The following is a 25,780-nucleotide window of genomic DNA, read 5'->3' on the forward strand; positions in this document are numbered from 1 at the left end:
TCTGCTTACTTCTGGACTGATCAATGGCGACTCACATGTCTTCATCAACAGTTTCCACATATGTTCTCTTTCACCCAAAACCCTGTGGAGGCAGCCATCAACCTGGAATATCTAGAAGATCTGTTCTATCTCCCTTTGTCACAACAAGATTTTGAAGAATTTGAACAATTGGAGATAATTTGTGAGGAAAGTCAAACCTCAGCTTTCAGAAAACTGTACTGACACCTGGATGAAGGAAATATGCCCTAGAGGCAATAATAAAGTTGTCATTTTCTATTTCCTTATATCATGATAAATGTTTATTATTCATGCTAGAATTGTATTAACCGGAAACTTAGTACATGTGTGAATACATAGACAAACAGAGTGTCCCTAGTATGCCTCTATTTGACTAGCTCGTTAATCAAAGATGGTTAAGTTTCCTGACCATAGACATGTGTTGTCATTTGATGAACGGGGTGACATCATTAGAGAATGATGTGACGGACAAGACACATCTGTTAGCTTAGCATAATGATCGTTTAGTTTTATTGCTATTGCTTTCTTCATGACTTATACATATTCCTCTAACTATGCGATTATGCAACTCCCGAATATGGGAGGAACACCTTGTGTTCTATCAAACATTATAACGTAACTGGGTGATTATAAAGATGCTCTACAGGTGTCACTGAAGGTGTTTGTTGTGTTGGCATAGATCGAGATTAGGATTTGTCACTTCGTGTATCGGAGAGGTATCTCTGGGCCCTCTCAGTAATGCACATCACTATAAGCCTTTGCTACCTCTTGAGCACTGCGTTGGTTTTCCCTTGAAGAGAAAAGGGTGATGCAGTAAAGCACCGTAAGTATTTCCCTCAGTTTTTGAGAACCAAGGTATCAATCCAGTAGGAGATCACGCTCAAGTCCCATGCACCTACACAAACAAATAAGAACATCGCAACCAAAGCGATAAAGGGGTTGTCAAGCCCTTCTCGGCCACTTACGAGAGTGAGATCTGATTGATATGATAAGATAATATTTTTGGTATTTTTATGATAAAGAGAAATAAAGATGCAAAGTAAAATAAATGGCAAAGGAAATAACTAAGTGTTGGAAGATTAATATGATGGAAGATAGACCCGGGGCCATAGGTTTCACTAGTGGCTTCTCTCAAGAGCATAAGTATTACGGTGGGTAAACGAATTACTGTCGAGCAATTGATAGAATTGAGCATAGTTATGAGAATATCTAGGTATGATCATGTATATAGGCATCACATCCGAGACAAGTAGACCGAAACGATTCTGCATCTACTACTATTACTCCACACATCGACTGCTATCCAGCATGCATCTAGAGTATTAAGTTCAAGAGAACAGAGTGATGCTTTAAGGAAGATGAAATGATGTAGAGGGATAAACTCATGCAATATGATATAAACCTCATCTTTTTATCCTCGATGGCAACAATACAATATGTATCGGTTCCCTTTCTGTCACTGGGATCGAACACCGCAAGATTGAACCCAAAGCTAAGCACTTCTCCCATTGCAAGAAAGATCAATCTAGTAGGCCAAATCAAACTGATAATTCGAAGAGACTTGCAAAGATAAACCAATCATACATAAAAGAATTCAGAGGAGAATCAAATATTGTTCATAGATAATCTGGATCATAAACCCACAATTCATCGGATCTCGACAAACACTCTGCAAAAGAAGATTACATCGAATAGATCTCCAAGAAAATCAGGGAGAACTTTGTATTGAGATCCAAAGAGAGAGAAGAAGCCATCTAGCTAATAACTATGGACCCGTAGGTCTGAAGTAAACTACTCACACATCACCGGAGAGGCCATGGAGTTGATGTAGAGGCCCCCCGTGATCAATGCCCCCTCTGGCGGAGCTTCGGAAAAGGCCCCGAGATGGGATCTCTCGAGTACAGAAGGTTGCGGCGGTGGAATTAGGTTTTCGTGGTGCTCCTGGGTGTTTGGGGGGTACGTGGATATATATAGGAGGAAGAAGTACGTCGGTGGAGCAACGGAGGGCCCATGAGGGTGGAGGGCGTGCCCCCCTGCCTCGTGCCTTCCTCCCTTGTTTCTTGACGGCCACTCCAAGTCTCCTGGATCACGTTTGTTGAGAAAATCACGTTCCCGAAGGTTTCATTCCGTTTGGACTCCGTTTGATATTCCTTTTCTTCGAAACCCTAAAATAGGCAAAAAACAGCAATTTGGGCTGGGCCTCCGGTTAGTAGGTTAGTCCCAAAAATGATATAAAAGTGTAAAATAAAGCCCATTAACATCCAAAATAGATAATATAATAGCATGGAGCAATCAAAAATTATAGATACATTGGAGACGTATCAAGCATCCCCAAGCTTAATTCCTGCTCGTCCTCGAGTAGGTAAATGATAAAAGAAGAATTTTTGATGTGGAATGCTTTCTAACATATTTCTCAATGTAATTTTTCTTTATTGTGGCATGAATGTTCAGATCCATAAGATTCAAGATAAAAGTTTAATATTGACATAAAGAATAATAATCTTCAAGCATACAACTAAGCAATTATGTCTTCTCAAAATAACATGGACAAAGAAAGTTATCCCTACAAAATCATATAGTCTGGCTATGCTCTATCTTCACCACACAAAATATTCAAATCATGCACAACCCCGATGACAAGCCAAGCAATTGTTTCATACTTTTGATGTTCTGAAACTTTTTCAATCTTCACGCAATATATGAGCGTGAGCCATGGATATAGCACTATGGTGGAATAGAATGGTGGTTGTGGAGAAGACAAAAAGGAAAAGACAGTCTCACATCGACTAGGCGTATCAACGGGCTATGGAGATGCCCATTAATAGATATCAATGTGAGTGAGTAGGGATTGCCATGCAACGGATGCACTAGAGCTATAAGTATATGAAAGCTCAACAAAAGAAACTAAGTGGGTGTGCATCCAACTTGCTTGCTCATGAAGACCTAGGGAATTTTGAGGAAGCCCATTGTTGGAATATAAAAGCCAAGTTCTATAGCGAAAATTCCCACTAGTATATGAAAGTGACAAAATAAGAGACTCTCTATCGTGAAGATCGTGGTGCTACTTTGAAGCACAAGTGTGGAAAAAGGATAGTAACATTGTCCCTTCTCTCTTTTTCTCTCATTTTTTTATTTGGGCCTTCTTTTTTTGCCTCTTTTTTTCGTCCGGAGTCTCATCCCGACTTGTGGGGGAATCATAGTCTCCATCATCCTTTCCTCACTGGGACAATGCTCTAATAATGATGATCATCACACTTTATTTACTTACAACTCAAGGATTACAACTCAACACTTAGAACAAAATATGACTCTATGTGAATGCCTCCGACGGTGTACCGGGATGTGCAATGATGCATGAGTGACATGTATGAAAGAATTATGAACGGTGGCTTTGCCACAAATACGATGTCAACTACATGATCATGCAAGCAATATGACAATGATGAAGCATGTCATAATAACGGAACGGTGGAAAGTTGCATGGCAATATATCTCGGAATGGCTATGGAAATGCCATAATAGGTAGGTATGGTGGCTGTTTTGAGGAAGGTATATGGTGGGTTTATGGTACCGGCGAAAGTTGCACGATACTAGAGAGGCTAGCAATGGTGGAAGGTTGAGAGTGCATATAATCCATGGACTCAACATTAGTCATAAAGAACTCACGTACTTATTGCAAAAATCTGCAAGTTATCAAAGCAAAGTATTACGCGCATGCTCTAGGGGGTAGATTGGTAGGAAAATACCATCGCTTGTCCCCGACCGCCACTCATAAGGAAGACAATCAATAAATAAATCATGCTCTGACTTCATCACATAACGGTTCACCATACATGCATGCTACAGGAATCACAAACTTCAACACAAGTATTTATCAAATTCACAACTACTCAACTAGCATGACTCTAATATCACCATCTCCATATCTCAAAACAATCATCAAGTATCAAACTTCTCATAGTATTCAATGCACTTATATGAAAGTTTTTATTATTGCCATGTTGTTCTAAAGGACTCTCAAAATAATATAAGTGAAGCATGAGAGAACAATAGTTCCTATAAAACAAATCCACCACCGTGCTCTAAAAGATATAAGTGAAGCACTAGAGCAAAAACTATATAGCTCAAAAGATATAAGTGAAGCACATAGAGTATTCTAATAAATTTCAAATCATGTGAGTCTCTCTCAAAAGGTGTGTACAGCAAGGATGATTGTGGTAAACTAAAAAGCAAAGACTCAAATCATACAAGACGCTCCAAGCAAAACACATATCATGTGGTGAATAAAAAATATAGCTCCAAGTAAAGTTACCGATAGACGAAGATGAAAGAGGGGATGCCTTCCGGGGCATCCCCAAGCTTAGGATTTTTGGTGTCCTAGAATTTTACCTTGGGGTGCCATGGGCATCCCCAAGCTTAGGCTCTTGCCACTCTTTGCTCCATAATCCATCAAATCTTTACCCAAAACTTGAAAACTTCACAACACAAAACTCAAAATAGAAAATCTCGTGAGCTCCGTTAGCGAAAGAAAACAAAACACCACTTCAAGGTACTGTAATGAACTCATTCTTTATTTATATTGGTTTAAAACCTACTTTATTCAAACTTCTCTATGGTTTATAAACTCTTTTACTAGCCATAGATTCATCAAAATAAGCAAACAACACAAGAAAAACAGAATCTGTCAAAAACAGAACAGTCTGTAGTAATCTGTAGCTAACGCAAGTTCTGGAACCCCAAAAATTCTAAAATAAATTTCTGGACGTGAGGAATTTATCTATCAATCATTTGCAAAAATAATTAACTAAATATCACCTTCCAAATAAAAATGGCAGCAATTCTCGTGAGCGCTAACGTTTCTGTTTTTTACAACAAGATCAAAAAGACTTTCCCAAGTCTTCCCAACGGTTCTACTTGGCACAAACACTAATTAAACACAAAAAACACAGCCAAAATAGAGGCTAGGTAAATTATTTACTGAATAACAGTAAGGAAAAATATTGGGTTGTCTCCCAACAAGCGCTTTTCTTTAAAGCCTTATGGCTAGGCATAATATATCAATGATGCTCACATGAAAGACAAGAATTGAAGCACAAAGAGAGCATCATAAAATACGTGACAAACACATCTAAGTCTAACATACTTCCTATGCATAGGCATATTATAGGCAAGCAAAAACTAGCATATGCAAGGAAGCGGAAAGAAACGATAGCAATCTCAACATAACGAGAGGTAATTTAGTAACATGAAAATTTCTACCATCATATTTTTCCTTTCTCATAATAATTACATGTAGGATCATAAGCAAATTCAACAAAATAGCTATCACATAAAATATTTTCAACACGATCCACATGCATGCAAAGTTGACACTCTTCCAAAATAGTGGGATTAAAATTAACTAAAGTCATGACCTCTCCAAACCCACTTTTATCAAAAATTTCATAAGATTGAACATGCTCCAAATATGTGGGATCTAAAGTTGACACTCTTCCAAAACCACTTCCAACAATATTGCAAACACTATTATCAATCTCATATTCATCATGGGGCTTAAATAAATTTTCAAGATCAAAAGAAGAATCACCCCAATCATGATCATTGCAACAAATAGTAGTCATAGCAAAACTAGCATCCCCAAGCTTGAGGTTTTGCATATCATTAACACAATTGACATTAAGAGGATTTATAATAACATCATTGCAATCATGCTTTTATTCAAAGATCTATCGTGAATCACTTCATAAAGTACTTCATCGCAATTTTCAGATTCACGAATTTCAAGCAAAACTTCATAAAGATAATCTAGTGCACAAAACTCACTAGCAATTGGTTCACCATAATTGGATCTCTTAAAAACATTAGCAAGCGGATGAGGATCCATAGATCTTAGGTTCTCTGTTTAGTAATAAATAAACAATTATTCCAAACAAACGAGCAAATGAGCCAAGTAAGACATCAAAGCAAATGGAAAGACAAATAGAAGAAGGGCGAATAAAATGGCAAGGGTGAAGTGGGGGAGAGGAAAACGAGAGGCAAATGGCAAATAATGTAAGGCGAGGGATAAGAGTTTATGATGGGTACTTGGTAATGACGCCAGAAATGACTCGTTGTTGGAGTCAAATCTTGACTTGACTTGGCGCGAATCTCCCCGGCAACGGCGCCAGAAATCCTTCTTGCTACCTCTTGAGCACTGCGTTGGTTCTTCCTTGAAGAGAAAAGGGTCATGCAGTAAAGCAGCGTAAGTATTCCCCTCAGTTTTTGAGAACCAAGGTATCAATCTAGTAGGAGATCACGCTCAAGTCCCACGCACCTACACAAACAAATAAGAACCTCACAACCAACGCGATAAAGGGGTTGTCAAGCCCTTCTTGGTCACTTACGAGAGTGAGATCTGATAGATATGATAAGATAATATTTTTGGTATTTTTATGATAAAGAGAAATAAAGATGCAAAGTAAAATAAATGGCAAAGGAAATAACTAAGTGTTAGAAGATTAATATGATGGAAGATAGACCCAGGGGCCATATGTTTCACTAGTGGCTTCTCTCAAGAGCATAAGTATTACAGTGGGTAAATGAATTACTGTCGAGCAATTGATAGAATTGAGCATAGTTATGACAATATCTAGGTATGATCATGTATACAGGCATCACGTCCGAGACAAGTAGACCGAAACGATTCTGCATCTACTACTATTACTCCACACATCGACTGCTATCCAGCATGCATCTAGAGTATTAAGTTCAAGAGAACAGAGTGATGCTTTAAGGAAGATGAAATGATGTAGAGGGATAAACTCATGCAATATGGTATAAACCCCATCTTTTTATCCTCGATGGCAACAATACAATACGTATTGGTTCCCTTTCTGTCACTGGGATCGAACACCGCAAGATTGAACCCAAAGCTAAGCACTTCTCCCATTGCAAGAAAGATCAATCTAGTAGGCCAAATCAAACTGATAATTCGAAGAGACTTGCAAAGATAAACCAATCATACATAAAAGAATTCAGAGAAGAATCAAATATTGTTCATAGATAATCTGGATCATAAACCCACAATTCATCGGATCTCGACAAACACGCCGCAAAAGAAGATTACATCGAATAGATCTCCAAGAAAATCGAGGAGAACTTTGTATTGAGATCCAAAGAGAGAGAAGAAGCCATCTAGCTAATAACTATGGACCCATAGGTCTGAAGTAAACTACTCACACATCACCGGAGAGCCCATGGAGTTGATGTAGAGGCCCTCCGTGATCAATGCCCCCTCCGGCGGAGCTTCGGAAAAGGCCCTGAGATGGGATCTCTCGAGTGCAGAAGGTTGCGGCGGTGGAATTAGGTTTTTGTAGTGCTCCTGGATGTTTGGGGGTACGTGGATATATATAGGAGGAAGAAGTACGTCGATAGAGCAATGGAGGGCCCATTAGGGTGGAGGGCGCGCCCTCTGCCTCGTGCCTTCCTCCCTTGTTTCTTGACGGCCACTCCAAGTCTCCTGGATCACGTTTGTTGAGAAAATCACGTTCCCGAAGGTTTCATTCCGTTTGGACTCCGTTTGATATTCCTTTTCTTCAAAACCCTAAAATAGGCAAAAAAACAGCAATTTGGGATGGGCCTCCGGTTAGTAGGTTAGTCCCAAAAATGATATAAAAGTGTAAAATAAAGCCCATTAACATCCAAAATAGATAATATAATAGCATGGAGCAATCAAAAATTATAGATACGTTGGAGAAGTATCAGCCTTGCAAGCAATGTGACTAATGAGTTAGTTGCGGGATGATGCATTACGGAACGGGTAAAGAGACTTGCCGGTAACGAGATTGAACTAGGTATGAAGATACCGACGATCGAATCTCGGGCAAGTAACATACCGATGACAAAGGGAATGACGTATGTTGTTATGCGGTTTGACCGATAAAGATCTTCGTAGAATATGTAGGAGCCAATATGAGCATCCAGGTTCCGCTATTGGTTATTGACCAGAGATGTGTCTCGGTCATGTCTGCATAGTTCTCGAACCCGTAGGGTCCGCACGCTTAACGTTCGATGATGATTGGTATTATGAGTTATGTGTTTTTGATGACCGAAGTTTGTTCGGAGTCCCGGATGAGATCACGGACATGACGAGGAGTCTCGAAATGGTCGAGAGGTAAAGATTGATATATTGGAAGGTTATATACGGACACCAGAATGGTTCCGAAGAAGATCGGGGATTTTTTGGAGTACCGGGAGGTTACCGGAACTCCCCGGGAAAGTTATTGGGCCTAATGGGCCATAGTGGAGGAGAGGAGGCAGGCCACATGAGGTGGGGCGCGCCCCCTTGCCCCAATCCGAATTGGACAAGGGGAGGGGCGCGGTCCCCCTCTTTCCTTCTCCCTCTCCCTCCTTTCCCCTTTTCCCTCTCCGTTGGAAGGAAAGGGGGGCGAATCCTACTAGGCTTGGAGTCCTAGTAGGACTCCCCCCTTGGCGTGCCTTCCCCTTGGCCGGCCTCCTCCTCCCCCCTCCTTTATATGCGTGGGCAGATGGCACCCCAAAGGACAACATCAATTGTCTTAGCCGTGTGCGGTGCCCCCCTCCATAGTTTACCACCTCAGTCTTTTTGTCGTAGTGCTTAGGCGAAGCCCTGTGCGGATCACATCATCAACACCGTCACCACACCGTCATGCTGACGAAACTCTCCCTCGACCCTCTACTGGATCAAGAGCTCGAGGGACGCCATCGTGCTGAACATGTGCTGAACACGGAGGTGTTGTATGTTCGGTACTTGGATCGGTTGGATCGTGAAGACATTTGACTACATCAACCGCGTTACTAAACACTTCCACTTTCGGTCTACGAGGGTACATGGACATCCTCTCCCCTCTCGTTGTTATGCATCTCCTAGTTAGATCTTGCGTGATCATAGGATTTTCTTTTTGAATTACTACGTTCCCCAACACTGGAGTTATATCTGGGGATCTGAGGATTTCTCTTCATCAAAAGCATGTACTTGCATGATTGGAGTTAAAACTGTTCCACCCCACTTTCAGTGGGTTTGGAGTAGCTCATGCCAACCCAAGCACAAGATACTCTTTTGGATAGTCCTGCATGACAGAGTCAACACTAGAAATCTGCTAAGAAGGATGACATTTCATCTGGAATCATACAATTGTGCCCTCATGAACTGTCAACAGGAGGAAACATTATTCCGTCTTTTTAGGGATGCCCTTCTCTGCTTCATGTTGGAATTTTGTTTGTCCAAGTAGAGCCACTACCATGTCTGTCCTGGAGGCCATTAAAGATATGAAGGACAAGATTGCACTTCCTTTTGCAATGGACATCATTATCCCGGCAACTTGGGCCATCTGGATAACTAGGAACAACTTAATCTTTCAGCAAATCCAGCCCTAATTTTAGAAATAGAAAGACACTTACTAGATGGAGCTTAATTTGCTAAAACATAGAATGAAGAAGAAGTATGCATCTCTTTTCCAATCATGGCTAGAGACTTTGATGTAATGTTAATTTTTGTTTCCTTTTCCCATAGCTACCTTTTTAGTTCTCTTAGTGTAGTTTAGTTTTCTTGCTTTCTCTCTCCTTTTCCTTTTCCTTGTTTTCTCTAGCTTATCTCAAGCCTTATAAGACCTACCCTTGTGGTTTTCTAATTTTATAAAAACTGCAGCGGGGATTTTCTCCACTGTGTATAGTCAAAAAATTGGGCCAACAACCTCGACCACGATGACATGCATCTCATCATTTTGACACCTTGATCGGAAGCAAGGCCGGTACAACCGACATCCTTGAGGGTAAGGCGACGTGAGGTATCCGTTCCGTCATAGCTTATCTTCCATTGCCGTGCACTTTGATAGCTCTTCCACCCTTTCTGAATACCTTTGCTCCTATCGATATTAGCTATTTGAGAACAGTTGGGCCTCATGAACTTGTGCGCCATAGTGATAGCTTATGAATCTTATTGTGTGCTATAGTTACTCCGTGTATATGTTGTAATAGTTGTCTTACATAGTCAACCAAGTCACAAGGTAAGTGGTAAAAGGAAGAGAAAGTTCAAAAAAATAAAGGGCGGCAAGAGAAATATACAATATGGTTTATAAGCAGAAGATTTGAGCAACAAAGATACTTGTGCCAACGATAAATTGGATAGAGAAACATTACACTTGTTCTTGTAGGTTGGTGCCAAGTTCACGAATCTAGCCCTCAAGAGCAATCGAGTTGGTGTCTCTTTGTCCTGTTCAACATGAGCATTGGTCTTCGTTAGGCAATTTTGTCTTTCTCATTTCTTTGGTTGCACTAGCCCCACTTTTCTTTGTGTGTGTGTGTGTGTGTTTCCATTGCTATATCTCTATTTTGTGATTGCTGAACGCCACATGTGCATGGCCCATGCACGTAGGATTTTCTAGTTGTTGTAATCTTAATTACCAAACGTCCCACTTGTCCTCCAAATATTTCCCATGTAATTAGGATCATAGACGTGGACGTCGTGACTCATTGTACGTGCTATATATGTGCATCATATGTTGTGAATACATGTGGATTGCACCATTTTATTCTCTACTTGTATCTCATTTTCAATCATTTAGATCTTACCCAACTTATATCTTGATCCACTTGTTGCCTTATTTTGTGCCACTAACCCTACCAAACCTCACATAAAGCGTTATGTGTAGGTATTTTCAGTTTACTAGTTGACGATGTAAGCTATTTGAAGTTAATAAAGCTAGCTATGAATGCTTTCCCATAAAAAAACTACCAAGCTCCACATTAAGCGTTGTGTGTAGGCGTGCTAGCCTTTGGATTAGGATCACTATCAAGCATTGCCCCCTTTCTCATTGACAATCTTGAGGTCTCTTGATTTGTCAACGACATGAGAAAGAGGTGCTTTGCTATTATTCATTTTCTTCTACTCACACCTTGCTCGAATGTCACTATGGATAGAGAAGGTACATCTCGTCCGGTCTACGATGGCCACGAAGATGTGCATTACTACGTCTCCGAGGCTCACCATTCGACCTTCAAAGAGCCATGAATGACACCAATACCATATTGCATGAGCGCATTCATGATCTCTTATTCGACGGGCGCGTCACGATGTGCGAATCTAAAACTCCCACAAAGACTACTTACACGTGAAGATGGAAGCACAAACGAAAACATCCAAGACTTGTTCAACAATAGTGTTGTGACGATGCAACCGATGTTGCATCATGGGGTGCCGCGAGGTTGTGCGAGCAGAGAGAGGGGGGGCAGGGTGAACAGGAGAGAGACGCGAAATGAGTGGACGTGAGAGGACTTCAATCTAATGGTCACACACGATCGATGTGTGGCTTGGGTTGGTCGACGAATGCTTGTGTGCCAATCTGTGGCTTGGGTTGGTCGACCAATACTTGTATGCCATCTCGCTGCGGACATTTGATGAAGACACCACATGCACCTTGCTATGGAGGGAAACATTGCATCCCACTAAAAATATATTCTCTTTTAGTGAAAAACACAAGATATCGAACCTGATACTTGACCCTATTAGTAAATGCGCACGTGCGATGCACATTGATATTAGTGAGAAAATTAATTGCACATTGATATTAGATGGACATCAGATGCATATTAATTATTTGATTAACACAAACGTTAATATTTGATATGATATTAATTGCATGTTAAATATGAGAAGTGCTCATCATTTGAGCAATTTAGGCTATTAGATTGACTTGATCTGATGTTCGAGATTAGTTAGATATGTTTCTTTGATTATAGATACAGATGTACTCGATATAATTAACCTTCTAACCATTGAACGTTATTATTGCATTTTCTTCTCTACCTATGATTGTGGCTTCCTTATTCTAGACCCGGGACTCGTATCATTATGACACCAAGATTGTCACCGATTAATAAGAAAAAAAAAAGAAAAAAAACCTATCAGTTCGTTTTCGTTACACGTAGGCACCCGACCCTGCTACCTTCCACCGACTTCATCATCTCAACTTCCCAATCCCACCCGTCCCCCCTAGCCCCCCGCCACCGCCATCTCCTCGCCGGCGATGGACCCGCTGCCCCCTTCGCCGGTGAACTGGGACTCGCTCGACGCTCTCGTGCTCGACTTCGTCAGATCCGATCGCCTCATCGCCCCTCCCGCCTCCCCATCGCCGCCCTCATCCCCATCCTCCTCCACCACCACCGCCACCTCCTCATCCCCATCCACCTCGACCTCCTCGTCGTACTGCTCGCGCATCCTCATCCGCCGGGCCCGTCGCGCGCTCGAGGCTGGCGACGTCGACGCCGCCCTCGCGCTCCTCCGAGCTCACGCCCCTGCCGCGTTACTCGACCACCGCCTTCTCTTTCATCTACACAAGCAGGTACCTAAACTCTCTCTCTCTCTCTCTCTCTCTCTCTCTCTCTCTCTCTCGTTTTATGTTTTCCGGCACGCAGGCAGGATGTCAATTGTGTGGTTGTGCAGAGATTCGTGGAGCTGGTGAGGCGGGGTACGGAGGCAGACAGGGAGGCGGCGCTCGACTGTCTCCGCACAGCTCTCGCACCCTGTGCTCTCGACGCTTACCCTGTGAGTGCTGCATCGACTCCCTTCCTCTCGCCTTAAGAGCCCTTGAATTGATTGATTATTGCACTGCCTTGATTTCCGGTTGGGTACACTAGTCTGCATGTGTCCGGTTGGATCACATGAATTTTGCGCGAACCTTGTCTGGAAGTAGGACTTCGGTAGCAAGTTTGCACCATTTGGTATCTTATAGGATTTCTTTGAGCAAATATATCGGAATAAGATGCTGCAACAAACTCTTTTTTTATTACTTTCACTAAATTCCTCCGTAAAGCTGTACTTATGTTTTCATACAAGCACTGAAAATAGAATTGAATTACTAGAGGCCCGTGCACTATGCCATGTTCCTATTTGAGAACACAATTTCCAGTTTTTTCCTTTTCCAGCTCGGGGGGGGGGGGGGGGGGGGGGGGGGGGGGGGGGGGGGGGGAATGAGAGATCTATTAGACACTCACATGTTGAACACAAATACTAAAAAAGTAGAGGGTATCCTGGCGTCCTTCCAGTAATGAGCTGTTGTGAATTAGGGGTAGAAATCCATCAGGCAGAGGATGTATGCTAATGACCTGACGTACAATGACACTACGGGAAGCATGTCATTGCTTGCGTGTCTGTGCTAGGCTAATTTATTAACAGACTACTTCAAATGTCTATGAATTGCTGTGTAGCAGATGCTACATCTCAGCTTGCTGTTGCTCCTGTCGGCCCTAACTACTGTTGTGTCCGGTGTCCACTGCCTGCGTTGAGGAGGCATGTATTGTAGCCTAACTGATATGTCATATCATCAATGTGAACTATCCTGTGATATGTTTTTTTTTTTACTTTACTATCGTCAAGTTCCTACATATTCGGATATAGTCACCTGTATTTTTTGTCATTCATATTCATTGTGTTCGTTTGGATTTTGCATAATGAATATTGGTGTGTTGGTATGTTCCAAAGGAAGCTTACGAGGAATTCAAACATATACTGCTGGTTTTAATATATGACCAAGATGATCAATCTTCCCCAGTCGTCAATGAGGTATGCACAATCCTAACCGTCCATATACACTTTTAATAATAATTACAAGGTAGCTTAGATTTGCTCATCATTTCTGTTTTGAGTATATCTAGTTCTTTAAGTAGCGATTTAGAGGTCCTTTTTCGCTGTTACTAGACTTGAGGGGAAAGAAAGCTTTAACTGTCAATGTAAAGTAAGGATTCTGAATTACTCCCTCAGGCCCAAAATAAGTGTCTCAATTTTATACTAACTTTAGTACAAAGTTGTACTAAGGTTGAGACACTTATTTTGGGACGGAGGGAGTATTTACTTATCCAGATAGCTTTTGTCTGCTTTTGGTTCATGGACAGTTTTCTGTGTATAACTAGAGTGTCTTTAAGATTGACCTACTCATGCTATTAATTGCTATGTTTGTTACTTTGTGGAACCTCTATTTTCTGATGGGAGAATGCTATTTTACATCTTCAGCTTTATTGCACTATGTGCAAGCTGTTACTTTTTGATATATGACATATTTCTTCCTGTTGGAATTCTTTGCTCGACAGTGGTCTATAAAGAGGAGATTTGAACTTGCTGGGTTGCTATCATCCATATTAAGAGCTCATTTACAAGCTTATGATCCTATTCTCTCAATGTCCTTAAGATACTTAATAAGGTACATCATATGTTACATCCTCATATTGTCTAACATGGGTTGCTAGGCTACTGCCTCATCGTCTGACAATCTTACAACATTTTGTAAAGCATTCACAAAGTATTCTGCTCGCGCCAAGGAGTTTCATCACCTATATCTGATCTAACTGAGCGGCTACTCTTCGAGGACCGTGATCCGCCTGCAGTTACCCAGGAATGTTCAGTAGAAGCACCACCATTTGACGAGGCAAGCTCTTCTTGGTAACTGTTAATTATACTGTACTATGCTCCATATGCCAGCTTTTAATAATCAACTCTTAGGTTGATGTTCAAGCCCTAGCACATGCGGTTGAGTTGACAAGACAAGGCGCTATCGACAGCTTGAAGTTTGCAAAAGGAGATTTGTATCAAGCATTTCAGGTCTTATTACCAAATAAATTGAGTATAAAATTATTTAGCTATGAATATGGATATCTGTGTTACCACTTCCATTTCAAATACCTGTCAAAGGGATAAAAATGTTTTGGATTTTCTTGCATGTGTAAAAGCTGCACCTTTAGTGAGTTTGTTACTCCTTCAATTGGGTTGTCAATCAAAGCACTATTTTTATTGGCTGGATATATATACTCCCTCCGTTCCTAAATATAAGTCTTTTTAGACATTTCAAATGAAGTACAACATACGGATGTATGTAGACATATTTTAGAGTGTAGATTCATTCATTTTGCTCCGTATATAGTCACTTGTTGGAATATCTAGAAAGACTTATATTTGGGAACGGAGGGAGTATTTAAGATGAAGTCCACAAAACAGCTACTTCTAAAAAAAATCGTCCCCCCCTCCAACTATCAAAACTGTTCACTTATCCCACCTATGCTATTCCATTAGTTTTTTGTGGTACCTTCAACTATCAAAATGTTCACTTGTCCCATGTTGGCAGTCACATCACTGCTTTTGTCTACTAGCTACTCTCTTCCCATTCTTCCTTTGGTGTCCCTCTTTTCCACTTTTGACCTCTCTTTCCTAGCATGGGTGCTTCTGGCAACCTCTTCCATGCAGCTTCAGCTGAGGCAAGGCCACGGGCAGAATGGGGCATGTGAGGACTCCATTCTCTGTTGTCTCTCATGAGCTCCGTTATGTGGAACCGCCGTCAGAGGACGAGTTGCTGAGGGACCAACAACACAGCACGACGCCTTTGATTGAGGATTTGTGATGCTGTGCTAAAATCTCTCACTCGTCTACATCCTGCCTGCCACCAAAACCGCTGCATTCCACCCCACACCAAGATTCTGTGATGTAACAATGATTTGTCTGTTTGGGCATTTCCTTGAGCATGGTTGCAGTCGCACGCATGCTGCAGGCAAGGAGCCCTAGCTAGCATGGACTAATTTCATAAGCAAGCAAATTAATCACAAGCTTCAGAAATTAGCATCTGAGCAAGCAAATGGAACAGCTGATCTTGGAAGATAAAATTGAGATCCCATAGTTATTAGCTAAAAAATCAGTAGCTCTAATCCTCACAGGCACCCAAATTTGCCAGCAAAGATGGCTCGAGTTGCCACAGCCAAATAGGAGGAGGCTCTAACTAGCTGGATGAAGTTGCAAAAGGATAGGAAGGCATGAGTGCACCCATTGAAGAAGCGGCAAGCCACAGCATGGGTTGTGCTGTGATGTGTGGTGGGGGGTCAGAGAGATTAGAGATTGGGTGAAAAGTTAAAAGGTTTTTATAGTTGTAAAACGACGGCCAGTGAATTGTAATACGACTCACTATAGGGCGAATTCGAGCTCGGTACCCGGGGATCCTCTAGAGTCGACCTGCAGGCATGCAAGCTTTGAGCCAAATATCAGGCTCTAGCTCAGTCCATTGAGCCTACAGAACAGCTCAAGCTCGACTCACTGAAAGTTCGAAACAGCTCGAGCTCGCCTCATTGGGGCTCAGCTAAACCACCAAAAAGAATATTACTTATTTTTTTCTTAGCAGTTGTGCCGGTGCGCTAGGCATAGATTTCCAGTTCCAGTGCCTCAGGCCTTCATTCTCTTATAGCCGAGTCATCCAGCCTCACCATTGTACAGCAGCCGGGGTCATACTAAAAAGGTACTGACCATCCTGTTTTTAGCAAGCAATAAATGATGGATCATATGATTCTGTGCTCCTTGTTAGGCGTAGCTTCTTGTGGACTTGGGCTTTAGGAAATCGTGGACGCCCCAGGCCATACAGTAGATGGTATTGCCCATTCCAAATCGAGTTTGAACTGTTTGACGAGAACGAGCTGAATTGACAGCCCTAGCCACAGCAGGCTAGTTCTTTGTTTGTATTTATTATTCGGCAATAATTCCTTGTGCCTTCCTGAATATATAGTATCTGTAATGTAAGTTTACTCTGTAAAATTCCAGAACGAACTGTGCCGAATGAAGATGGACCTGTCACTTCTGGATAAACTTGTACATGAGTACTGTATATACAGGGGAATTGTTCAAGGCTGTTCTCATGCCCTTCCTGGTAAATTACTGAACCTGTAGTTGAGCCTACTTGACAATTTTATGGCTTCAAATACGTACTTCCATATAGTGCTCTCTATTGCTTAGTTGACTCGTAGAATTATTACATTATACTCCTGTGTAGTACTAAAGAGAATCATCTTTTGGATATTTTGTAGGAACTGCTGACATGCAATGCAGTCAAAACATTGATGTTAGTTTCATAAATAATCAAGGAGCCAACAATGAAGCACAGCTTGATTGTGAATCGGCTGGCAAGCAGGATGGCGGTTGTTGCACCAGTGATATTACCCATCATGATTCCTGGTCGAAGAGATTACGAAGGGTTAGAAGCAGTACATCAGGGCAGGGAAGGCGAAAGAGATGGAGAGGTCGAGCAGATGATCTTAATTATGCTTTTGAGACTCCAGTTGATGCAAATCGTGATACCTTGTCTCCTGCCTTTGACATGGACGAAGATGTTGTAATAGGAGAACATGTAAGCTTTGTTTCAAATCATTGTTTTGCATTACACTAAATTTTTCAGAAGTTTATTCATAATAATTTCCCTGTTTTAGGACTCTGTGTTAGATACTGGTTTGTCTGATACTAGGAATATGCAAGATCAGAAGTATGAGGTTATTTTAGAGATGAGGGACCTCACACGCAAAGGAATGGCTTCCAAAGTTGTGGATGAAATAAACAGCATAGATCCTGATTTCTTTTCGCAAAACCCTATTCTTCTGTTTCAGCTAAAACAGGTGTGAGCCCAACATTGTAATCACGTTATTCTGCAGGGCCTTGTAGGTAGGAAGGAAGAACCTTACACATTTTGAATCTACCATTTCAGGTTGAATTTCTTAAGCTAGTAGCTGGCGGTGATCATGTAGCTGCTCTCAAGGTTGCATCTGCGCACCTGGGACCTCTTGCTGCCAGTAACCAAGCTTTACTGAAGCCTTTGAAGGAAACTTTGGTAACACTGATTCAACTCAATGAGGATGTACTCACAAAAGCAGTATCGTTGCCTGTTCTTGCAAGTTCTCTGCAGGTATATTTGATGTTTATATGTTGCAAGTCGATACGAAGTCTCACCTATCAGTGTAATTGGTCTGCATTTTCAATATCTGTTGTGTACTTGTGGTATTAGACTGCAATTTGCCATATCTCCTATGTTCATGATAGAAGACACCATCACCCCTTCTGTGGTTGGTTAGTAGCAGCAGTACAAGGCAAAACTGTGCTGCAGACTGAAATCAAAGTGAAGGAATTGGGGCCGTGTTCCATCGTGTTTATTTAGTGTGAATTTGGATGGTATCATGACATCTTCTCTTCTGTAGCTTGCGATAAGCAGGAGGCTTGGTATTGAAGAACCTCAACTGATGAAGATAGTCAGGACAACACTTCACACACACACCGAATGGTTTAAGCTTCAGATGTGCAAGGACCGTTTTGATCATTTTTTGAAGATTGATTCTCTAAAAGAGATTGATCCACCTGTGAGTCGCACTATGTCCAAGGTTCTTACAGATGAATGTGGAAATGGATCTTCTCAGATCACAACATGCTCAAGTGGCAAGGTGCTGGATGAAGGTAGTAGCCCTCAGGAGTCATCGGAAGTTGTCTGCGATGAAAGCGCTATACTCAAAGTTATGGTAAGTGGTATATATCTTAAAAACTTTTGTTATTTGCTGCTGATTAACTCCTTTCATGATAAGCCACGGAATTACTTGTTATCACTCGTGTGCCATCGAAATTGGTGCTTTTCATGCCATCAGTGACCGTTAGTCAAAGATTATGTTGGGTGTGGAAGACCCATTTACCCTTTGTGCATGCCAATGTTATCTCCACATTTCTAACTGATTGCACTTCTGCTAATGGCTTCCCCAATGGGTGGCAACATATACAATTCATATTCTCAATCTTACTGTTACTTCTCTTTAAAGGCAAACACCCCTAGTTTGCATTGGACAAATTACTTAATGCAGTAGCAGCAGGAGACGAAGCAATTAACAATAGTTAATTATGCTTAAACTTACAGCGAAAGAGGCTGTAGGAAAGGTGATGTCAATGAGGTTGACCTAAGTTGGATATTATAAAACACTTGGCTAAAGGAGAAATCACATTCTGAGGGCAAATTAAATTGATGGATCTCAATGAATTTGAGTTTTGTGGCTTGGTGTTACACATGGACACCCTTACCAGTAAATCCCTCAGTTCGAATATCTGACGTTTTTACAGTGCACGGTTTTTAGTATGCAGCTTTGACCATTGACCACTACTTTTTGTATGAAGATGGAGGTAAAAGATCACAAAAAATAGTGTGTAACTAATAACTATTTACAATGACAACTTTAATGGTACCGTTTGCACCTAACTTACCCAAAGATTTTTGTACTAGTCAGTTAAAGATGGAGAGGTTTGAGTTTGACGCATGCTTTTTCAAAGGTCATCTAATTTGGAACAGAGGTGGTATTTCTGGTTCATATCTTTTAAATAACTTATCCAGACAAAAGAAGTTCATTCAAATTGTCTGTTTAACGTTGAATAGATTTAGAGTGGATAATGATGTTGAATTTTCTACTTTATATTTATACAATATATATGCTTATGCATGTACTTCTAAGACGAAAATGATATGTGCACTGCGCACAAACTCTGTCAGTACTACCATCTTCCCACCAGTTCCATATATGATTCATCAATTAATCGCTTAGCCTTATCTCCTGTTGGCAGGAATTCCTTGCTTTGCCAAGGGCCGACGCCATCCAACTACTCATCCAGTATAGCGGAAATGCAGAGACAGTGATCCAACAAATCTTTTCATAGTGCCTTGTGTAAAATACCACACATTTTATTTTATTTTAGAAAGCAAACTGTTTCTTCATACTTTTCCTTCTTTAGCTGTATTTGGACTAGGCGCCCATTTCAACCTTGTGTGATTCTCTTTTTGCTCATGTAACACTGAAACTTAGGGGCAAAAAAGTCAGCAAGGACCAAAGAATAATGGAGAAGTAGGAAGTGATTGAAACCGTGGCGGTTGTGGATTTGTGATGCGTTTGCCAGTGGTTTAATCTTTGTTTGGCCTTTTGGTGTATTCTGTGATTATGGAAACAAATGATCATAAAAAACTGACATGGATATACCCTCTGTGTGGAATCATGCAACAAGGTGTTGTACTAGAGCATAAGTATCATGTAATTTTACTCCGTGTGTGGCTGCTTTGTATACCATGTAGAACTTACATATGCTAAATGGTCGTATCCTGGTGTTCTATTGGAATTGATCAAGTCGACTATATCTGTGAGATAAGTCCACATTGTGCCCTGAACTTGTTCTGGAGTTCGTATTACAACCTCGAAAGTTGAAACTTAAGTTTTGTTTGAAAATGCTCCTCAAACTCATAAAATCATTTAAAACACCATGTATGCATGGTTCACTGGTTTTGACCTGGTTTTCTCCCAGTGAATCATGTGTACGTCGTTGAATCCGTTTCCACTAACGTTTTGGGAGTTTCTATTTTTTAGGAGGATAACTGTTTTCCTATCCGTCACCTAAGAGCATCTAAATTCTGATCCTTAAATCCATGCATGTCGATCATACGATACAAGTTGTCCGAATTCAACAGTTTAAAACAAAGCAAAGCAAATCATAGTTCAATAAACCGGACATGCCAAAATGAAATCAATGTCCGAGCGTGAGGATAGCTTCGGATCACTGTCCGGGTGCGTGCTCCGAGCGGAATGTGTCCTGCTCTGCCTGCATTCGGGCTGCCTCCTCCGCCTGCATCAGGGCCATAGCCGCCCTCGCCGCCTCGTACTTTCTACGGTCGTTAATCTCCTTGTCCGCAAGCCACTTCTTCGCATGCTCATCCAAGAGGGTTTCGTCCGCTAACATGATCCTCGCACCCCCCGCTTCCCGTGCGAGTTGCAAACTCTCCATCTCAAGCTCTATGTTGCCAAATATCTTGGCCTTCTCGAGTTCCCATTTGATCGCCGCCTCTTGCTTCTCCAACTCGATCTTCTCCCTCTCAATTTCGAACTTCTTCTCCGCCCTCTTCCGGTCCCACTCCATCCTCTCCTTTTGCGCATTCAACATGAGCTTTTACCTCTCCACCTTCTTGTTCTCCCTCGCCGAAAAAATGCCCATCCATGTGGACGACATTTTTGTAGCCGCGGCGTCACGGGAGGCACGTGCCTTCTCCCACTTGTTTCCCATGACTTGGCGGTTATCCTTTGGCACGGTGGCTTTTCCATTTGTGACGGCAACATTGTCCTCTTCACCGTCCAACCCAACTGATTGGTTGGAGCTTGAGCCATCATTCCTCTTCTTGCTGGACTTGAGATTGGCCACAAGTTGGTTTCACTTTGGCTTGCCATTCAATATGATCCAACCATGGCTAAAAGCAAACGGATTCTTCTCCACCTCGTGAAACAAAATGGCCACCACCGCCGTCTAGTAAACAACATACATATGAGCACGAGAATGCAAACACAAGAAGCATATGCAAATGACGGCAAGATGAAGCAATTGAGCTTACGTGAGTTGCCACTCCCATCCCACTTTGAGGGCGTTTGGTCACTTGACAGTAGTAGCTGGCGTACTTGTTCACTTCCCCTTGAATGATCCCCCAACGATGTTGGAGAGATGCGGCTCCACATACTCCTTTTGTTCGTGATACTCCTTCCAAATTTTCTCCCAATACGTGTTCCCCTTTTGCTTGGTGCTGCATATTGGATCCATCGTTGTGGCCAACCAAGCTTTGACCAACAAGATGTCCTCAAATCTTGAGAGTGTCGGACCTCTTGCCTTCGCCGTCTTGGTATTCTTCTTCTTCTTGCTCAGATTGGGATCGGATGTTGTCCCAACTTCAAATGCGGTGGTGGCCTCCAATTCATACTCCATTTCGGTCGGATCTTCATTGTCATTGTTCATGTTCGACAAGAACGCCTCCTACATGATTATGGTTTGCAAGCATTCATCATGTGCGACATGAACTAGTGGTCTATGCAAAAATCTGATCGAACGGGACCAAAGAAAACGTACTGACTCTTGTTCGGTCATTCCGTCGAACATGTCGAGGGCAGTCGGGGTGCTGCCGCTGCCCATGCTCATCCGCACCTGAATGAGTGTGGCGAGTAACATACGTCGACCACCGGCATCTGCATGGGTGGAAATCTCTCCGGAATGGCCCAGCCGACCGTGGAATCCTCTTCTGTCCCAACGGGGTCGGACGGCGTAATCTGCATCGGTGATCGGATGGAAGGGGTGCGGGGTTCCGGGCATGGCGGAGGAGACAGCTGCTCCATCATGTCCAAACCTCCCTACGATGCTGCCTCCCTCTCTCACTGTCGGTGTCGCCGCAACTTCCGGGCGATGTTCTTCGCCTTGCAAGTCGGAGCCAACGAAGGGACGCCGATGGATGAGGCGGACCGCATCTCCGTAGCGGCGGTCTGGGACGGGCTAGACGACATCTCCGGGGGTGGATCAGGACTGGTGGTGAGGATTGGGAGAAAGGATGGGGGATGGCGAGGATTCCGGTGCAGGAAAGGTTGGATGGTCGACGGGAGGAGGAAGGGTTTGGTGAATTTGATGCAACTTGTGGTGGGGTTGGGCTGTCGGGTCCGACGTGGCGGTCGTGCCCGGGCGCCCCCATATCGGCCCCATATTTGTGCTAGATATGAGGGGTGTCGATCAGCCCAGACGTTTGAGGCCCGTTTAAGGAGCCCGTCTGGGTTGAAATTTCGTGACTAGACAGTGACTGGGCGGCCTGCCTGGGCATATGAGGCGGGTTTGAGGCGCCTGGCTGTAGATGCTCTAAGATCTCCATGCTACTACATTGGTCACCCTTCTTTTCCTTGTCCGACGGTCTGGGTGGTGGGCCAGAGGAGTGGGGCACCCGTTCCTTTTGTTTCCCTACTAGTTATAATAGGTTATTATTTCTCTATGGTTTGATTCCCTGGCGGTATTGACGAGGTAATTGCAGCTATGATATGTTGTAATAAGGTATCTTCGACCTCACCTACCTCGACATTTCCAACCCGACGCCGTTGAAGGGCTAGTATTGGCAATTATTGCTAGATATGTTTATCCTTGTATCTTCGTAGTTGGTCTGTCAATTAAGGGAAGCATTTGGCTGGCTCTTGGTGCAGTGACTTCAACTTCTTTAAAAAAAGTGGTATGGTCCGGTTTCTCCAACCTTCTGGCCTGACAGTGAAGGATTGTAAGCCTGTGCCACGTGGGTGATGCCCAAATTGATGTCTCTTATGCGATTACTAGACCTTGGTTCTATTGACAAGTGGCTATTGTTGTCTTCAAAACCTAGTATGACGAGGGCATTTTCACGTGTCTCTTCCCTCTACCGTTGGTTCAATTCAATTTTCAACCTCTAGCAGGCGGCATACAATCATAGGAAAAGAAAACTAGTCTAGCTCATGGTGTAGTTCCATTATTACCTACTATTTTCTTGACAATTACTAGATATAAGATGCCCTTTGGGTGTCTTTCTTAAAACATGCCACCTCACCTATTTTTCTTCCTTTCCGCCAACTCAACTTACTTCTTTGTCTCTTGTCGATGTGCATATCTCGCCCGCCACTCCAAACTACGCCCCTGCCTCTTCCAAGCAACCAGGGAGATGATAGAGGCGAGGGTGTCCCGATGTTTTGATGAGACATCTATCATTTTCTGTGAGAGTCGACCTTGACGATCCGACTACGAACGTGCGAGACGTCGCGCCTTAGCAATCGCTATACCAACTTCCGAGGGGTTATTGACCACGCCGGAGCACGATCAACCTGACCACGAGGGTCTATTTCCTGCAAGCAAACGAAGAACAAGCAAGAAACTAAGATAGCAAGAATATAAGATGAGAGCTTTATTGATCAAGGTGGGGTTCTGTGACGTCTTTGTCTGGTCGTTGAACACAAACGAAGTACGCGAAGTTGCAGCTATGGCGAACTTTTAATCTAAACAAAACCCAAAGTCTGAGCGATGCCCTAAGGGCTGTATATATGGAGGAAGAGGGGGGAATTTCATGGCTCTTGGGGGAGGGGTCCTAAACCAACCCTATCTCTTGTTTCCCCACACATACGGACTCTAAAAACAGCCTATACTTATGTATTTTGAAATTACATGGGCCCGGCCCAATAATAAGGTGACGCAGCACCTATAATAGCCTCTGGACGAAATTTGTGAAGTAGCATCTTGTATATTTCGTCCAAGACTTCATGCACTCATTACAGTGGCTTCAAAGTCCTGAAATCATCACTTGAAACTCCGTTCTTGTTTCCCTTATGCATGCCATCATCTCCATGCTTGTTCTTGCTCCAGTGTTCATCCTTCTCCAAGCTAGGCCCTTCATTTTTAAACAAAACAAATGTATCCAATATAGGCAACATCATATTCTCATGAACATTAGAATCATTACCAAGAAACGAAAGTACCTGGTAATTTAATTGGCGTGCATGAGCTCTAGTAATTGGTCCAATACGTATAGTAGCAGGACCTGTGGGTGTAACAATGGTATTGATGTCCTCATCATCCTCCCCTTCTTGAAATGAAGTCGTCCTCGACGGAAGCTCATCTTCCTCACCCAAAATAAGGCTTCAAATCTGCAATGTTAAAAGTGGGACTAACCCCAAAATCTGCAGACAGCTCAAGTTTATATGCATTATCATTTATTTTCTCTAACACCTTAAAAGGACCATCAGCACGTGGCATTAGCTTTGGTTTAAGCAAATCGGGAAATCTAACCTTACGCAAATGTAACCAAACAAGATCTCTAGGTGCAAACACAACATGTTTTCTACCCTTATCTCCAACAAGTTTATATTTACCATTCATACGCTCAATGTTTTCCTTAGTTAACTCATGCATTTTTAAAATCAATTCAGCACGTTGTTTAGCATTGAAATTAACCTTCTTCGAAGATGGAAGAGACAACAAATCAATAGGTGCACTAGGTAGGAAACCATACACAATTTCAAAAGGGCACATCTTAGTAGTAGAATGCAATGAACGATTATAAGCAAATTCAATATGAGGCAAGCATTCTTCCCACATTTTCTTATTATTCTTCAAAACAGCCCTAAGCATAGTAGATAATGTTCTATTGACTACTTCACTTTGTCCACCAGTTTGGGGGTGACAAGTAGTACTAAAAAGCAGTTAAGTCCCCAACTTAGCCCATAAACTGAAGAAATATGCCCCAGAGGCAATAACAAAGTTGTTATTTTATATTTCCTTATATCATGATAAATGTTTATTATTCATGCTAGAATTGTATTAACCGGAAACTTGATACATGTGTGGATACATAGACAAAATACTGTGTCCTTAGTAAGCCTCTACTAGACTAGCTCATTAATCAAAGATGGTTAAGTTTCCTAACCATAGACATGTGTTGTCATTTGATGAACGGGATCACATCATTAGGAGAATGATGTGATGGACAAGACCCATCCGTTAGCTTAGCATAATGATCGTTAAGTTTTATTGATATTGCTTTCTTCATGACTTATACATATTCCTTTAACTATGAGATTATGCAACTCCCGGATACCGGAGGAATACCTTGTGTGCTATCAAACGTCACAATGTAACTGGGTGATTATAAAGATGCTCTACAGGTATCTCCAAAGGTGTTTGTTTGGCATAGATCGAGATTAGGATTTGTCACTCTGAGTATCGGAGAGGTATCTCTGGGCCCTCTCGGTAATGCACATCATGATCAGCCTTGCAAGCAATGTGACTAATGACTTAGTTACGGGATGATGCATTACGAAACGAGTAAATAGACTTGCCGGTAACGAGATTGAACTAGGTATGAGGATACCGACGATCGAATCTCGGGCAAGTAACATACCGATGACAAAGGGAATTACGTATGTTGTCATTAGGGTTTGACCGATAAAGATCTTCGTAGAATATGTAGGAACCAATATGAGCATCCAGGTTCTGCTATTGGTTATTGACCGGAGAGGTGTCTCGGTCATGTCTACATAGTTCTTGAACCCGTAGGGTCCGCACGTTTAACGTTCAATGACGATTTGTATTATATGAGTTATGTGATTTGGTGACTGAATGTTGTTCGGAGTC

General features: G+C 42.2%; 1 protein-coding gene across 2 annotated transcripts; it reads left to right on the top strand.

Annotated features, from left to right (window-relative positions):
- The first annotated feature begins 11,875 nt into the window (after positions 1-11,875).
- On the top strand, positions 11,876-19,826 carry LOC125507519. Of its 2 annotated transcripts, none has more exons than XM_048672079.1 (12): positions 11,876-12,374; positions 12,476-12,577; positions 13,518-13,594; positions 14,119-14,228; positions 14,318-14,453; positions 14,528-14,626; positions 16,601-16,706; positions 16,864-17,183; positions 17,263-17,445; positions 17,535-17,732; positions 18,022-18,336; positions 19,418-19,826. In XM_048672079.1, the coding sequence occupies exons 1-12, from the start codon at positions 11,885-11,887 to the stop codon at positions 19,508-19,510; spliced, it is 2,229 nt and encodes a 742-aa protein (XP_048528036.1). In that variant the 5' UTR covers positions 11,876-11,884; the 3' UTR covers positions 19,511-19,826. The 2 variants fall into 2 exon arrangements, with proteins under 2 accessions (XP_048528036.1, XP_048528038.1); XM_048672081.1 differs by having other exon boundaries at positions 11,984-12,374; positions 13,514-13,594.
- Positions 19,827-25,780: the final 5,954 nt, after the last annotated feature.

This window comes from Triticum urartu, chromosome 1, assembly GCF_003073215.2.
Source record: "Triticum urartu cultivar G1812 chromosome 1, Tu2.1, whole genome shotgun sequence".
NCBI lineage: Eukaryota > Viridiplantae > Streptophyta > Magnoliopsida > Poales > Poaceae > Triticum > Triticum urartu.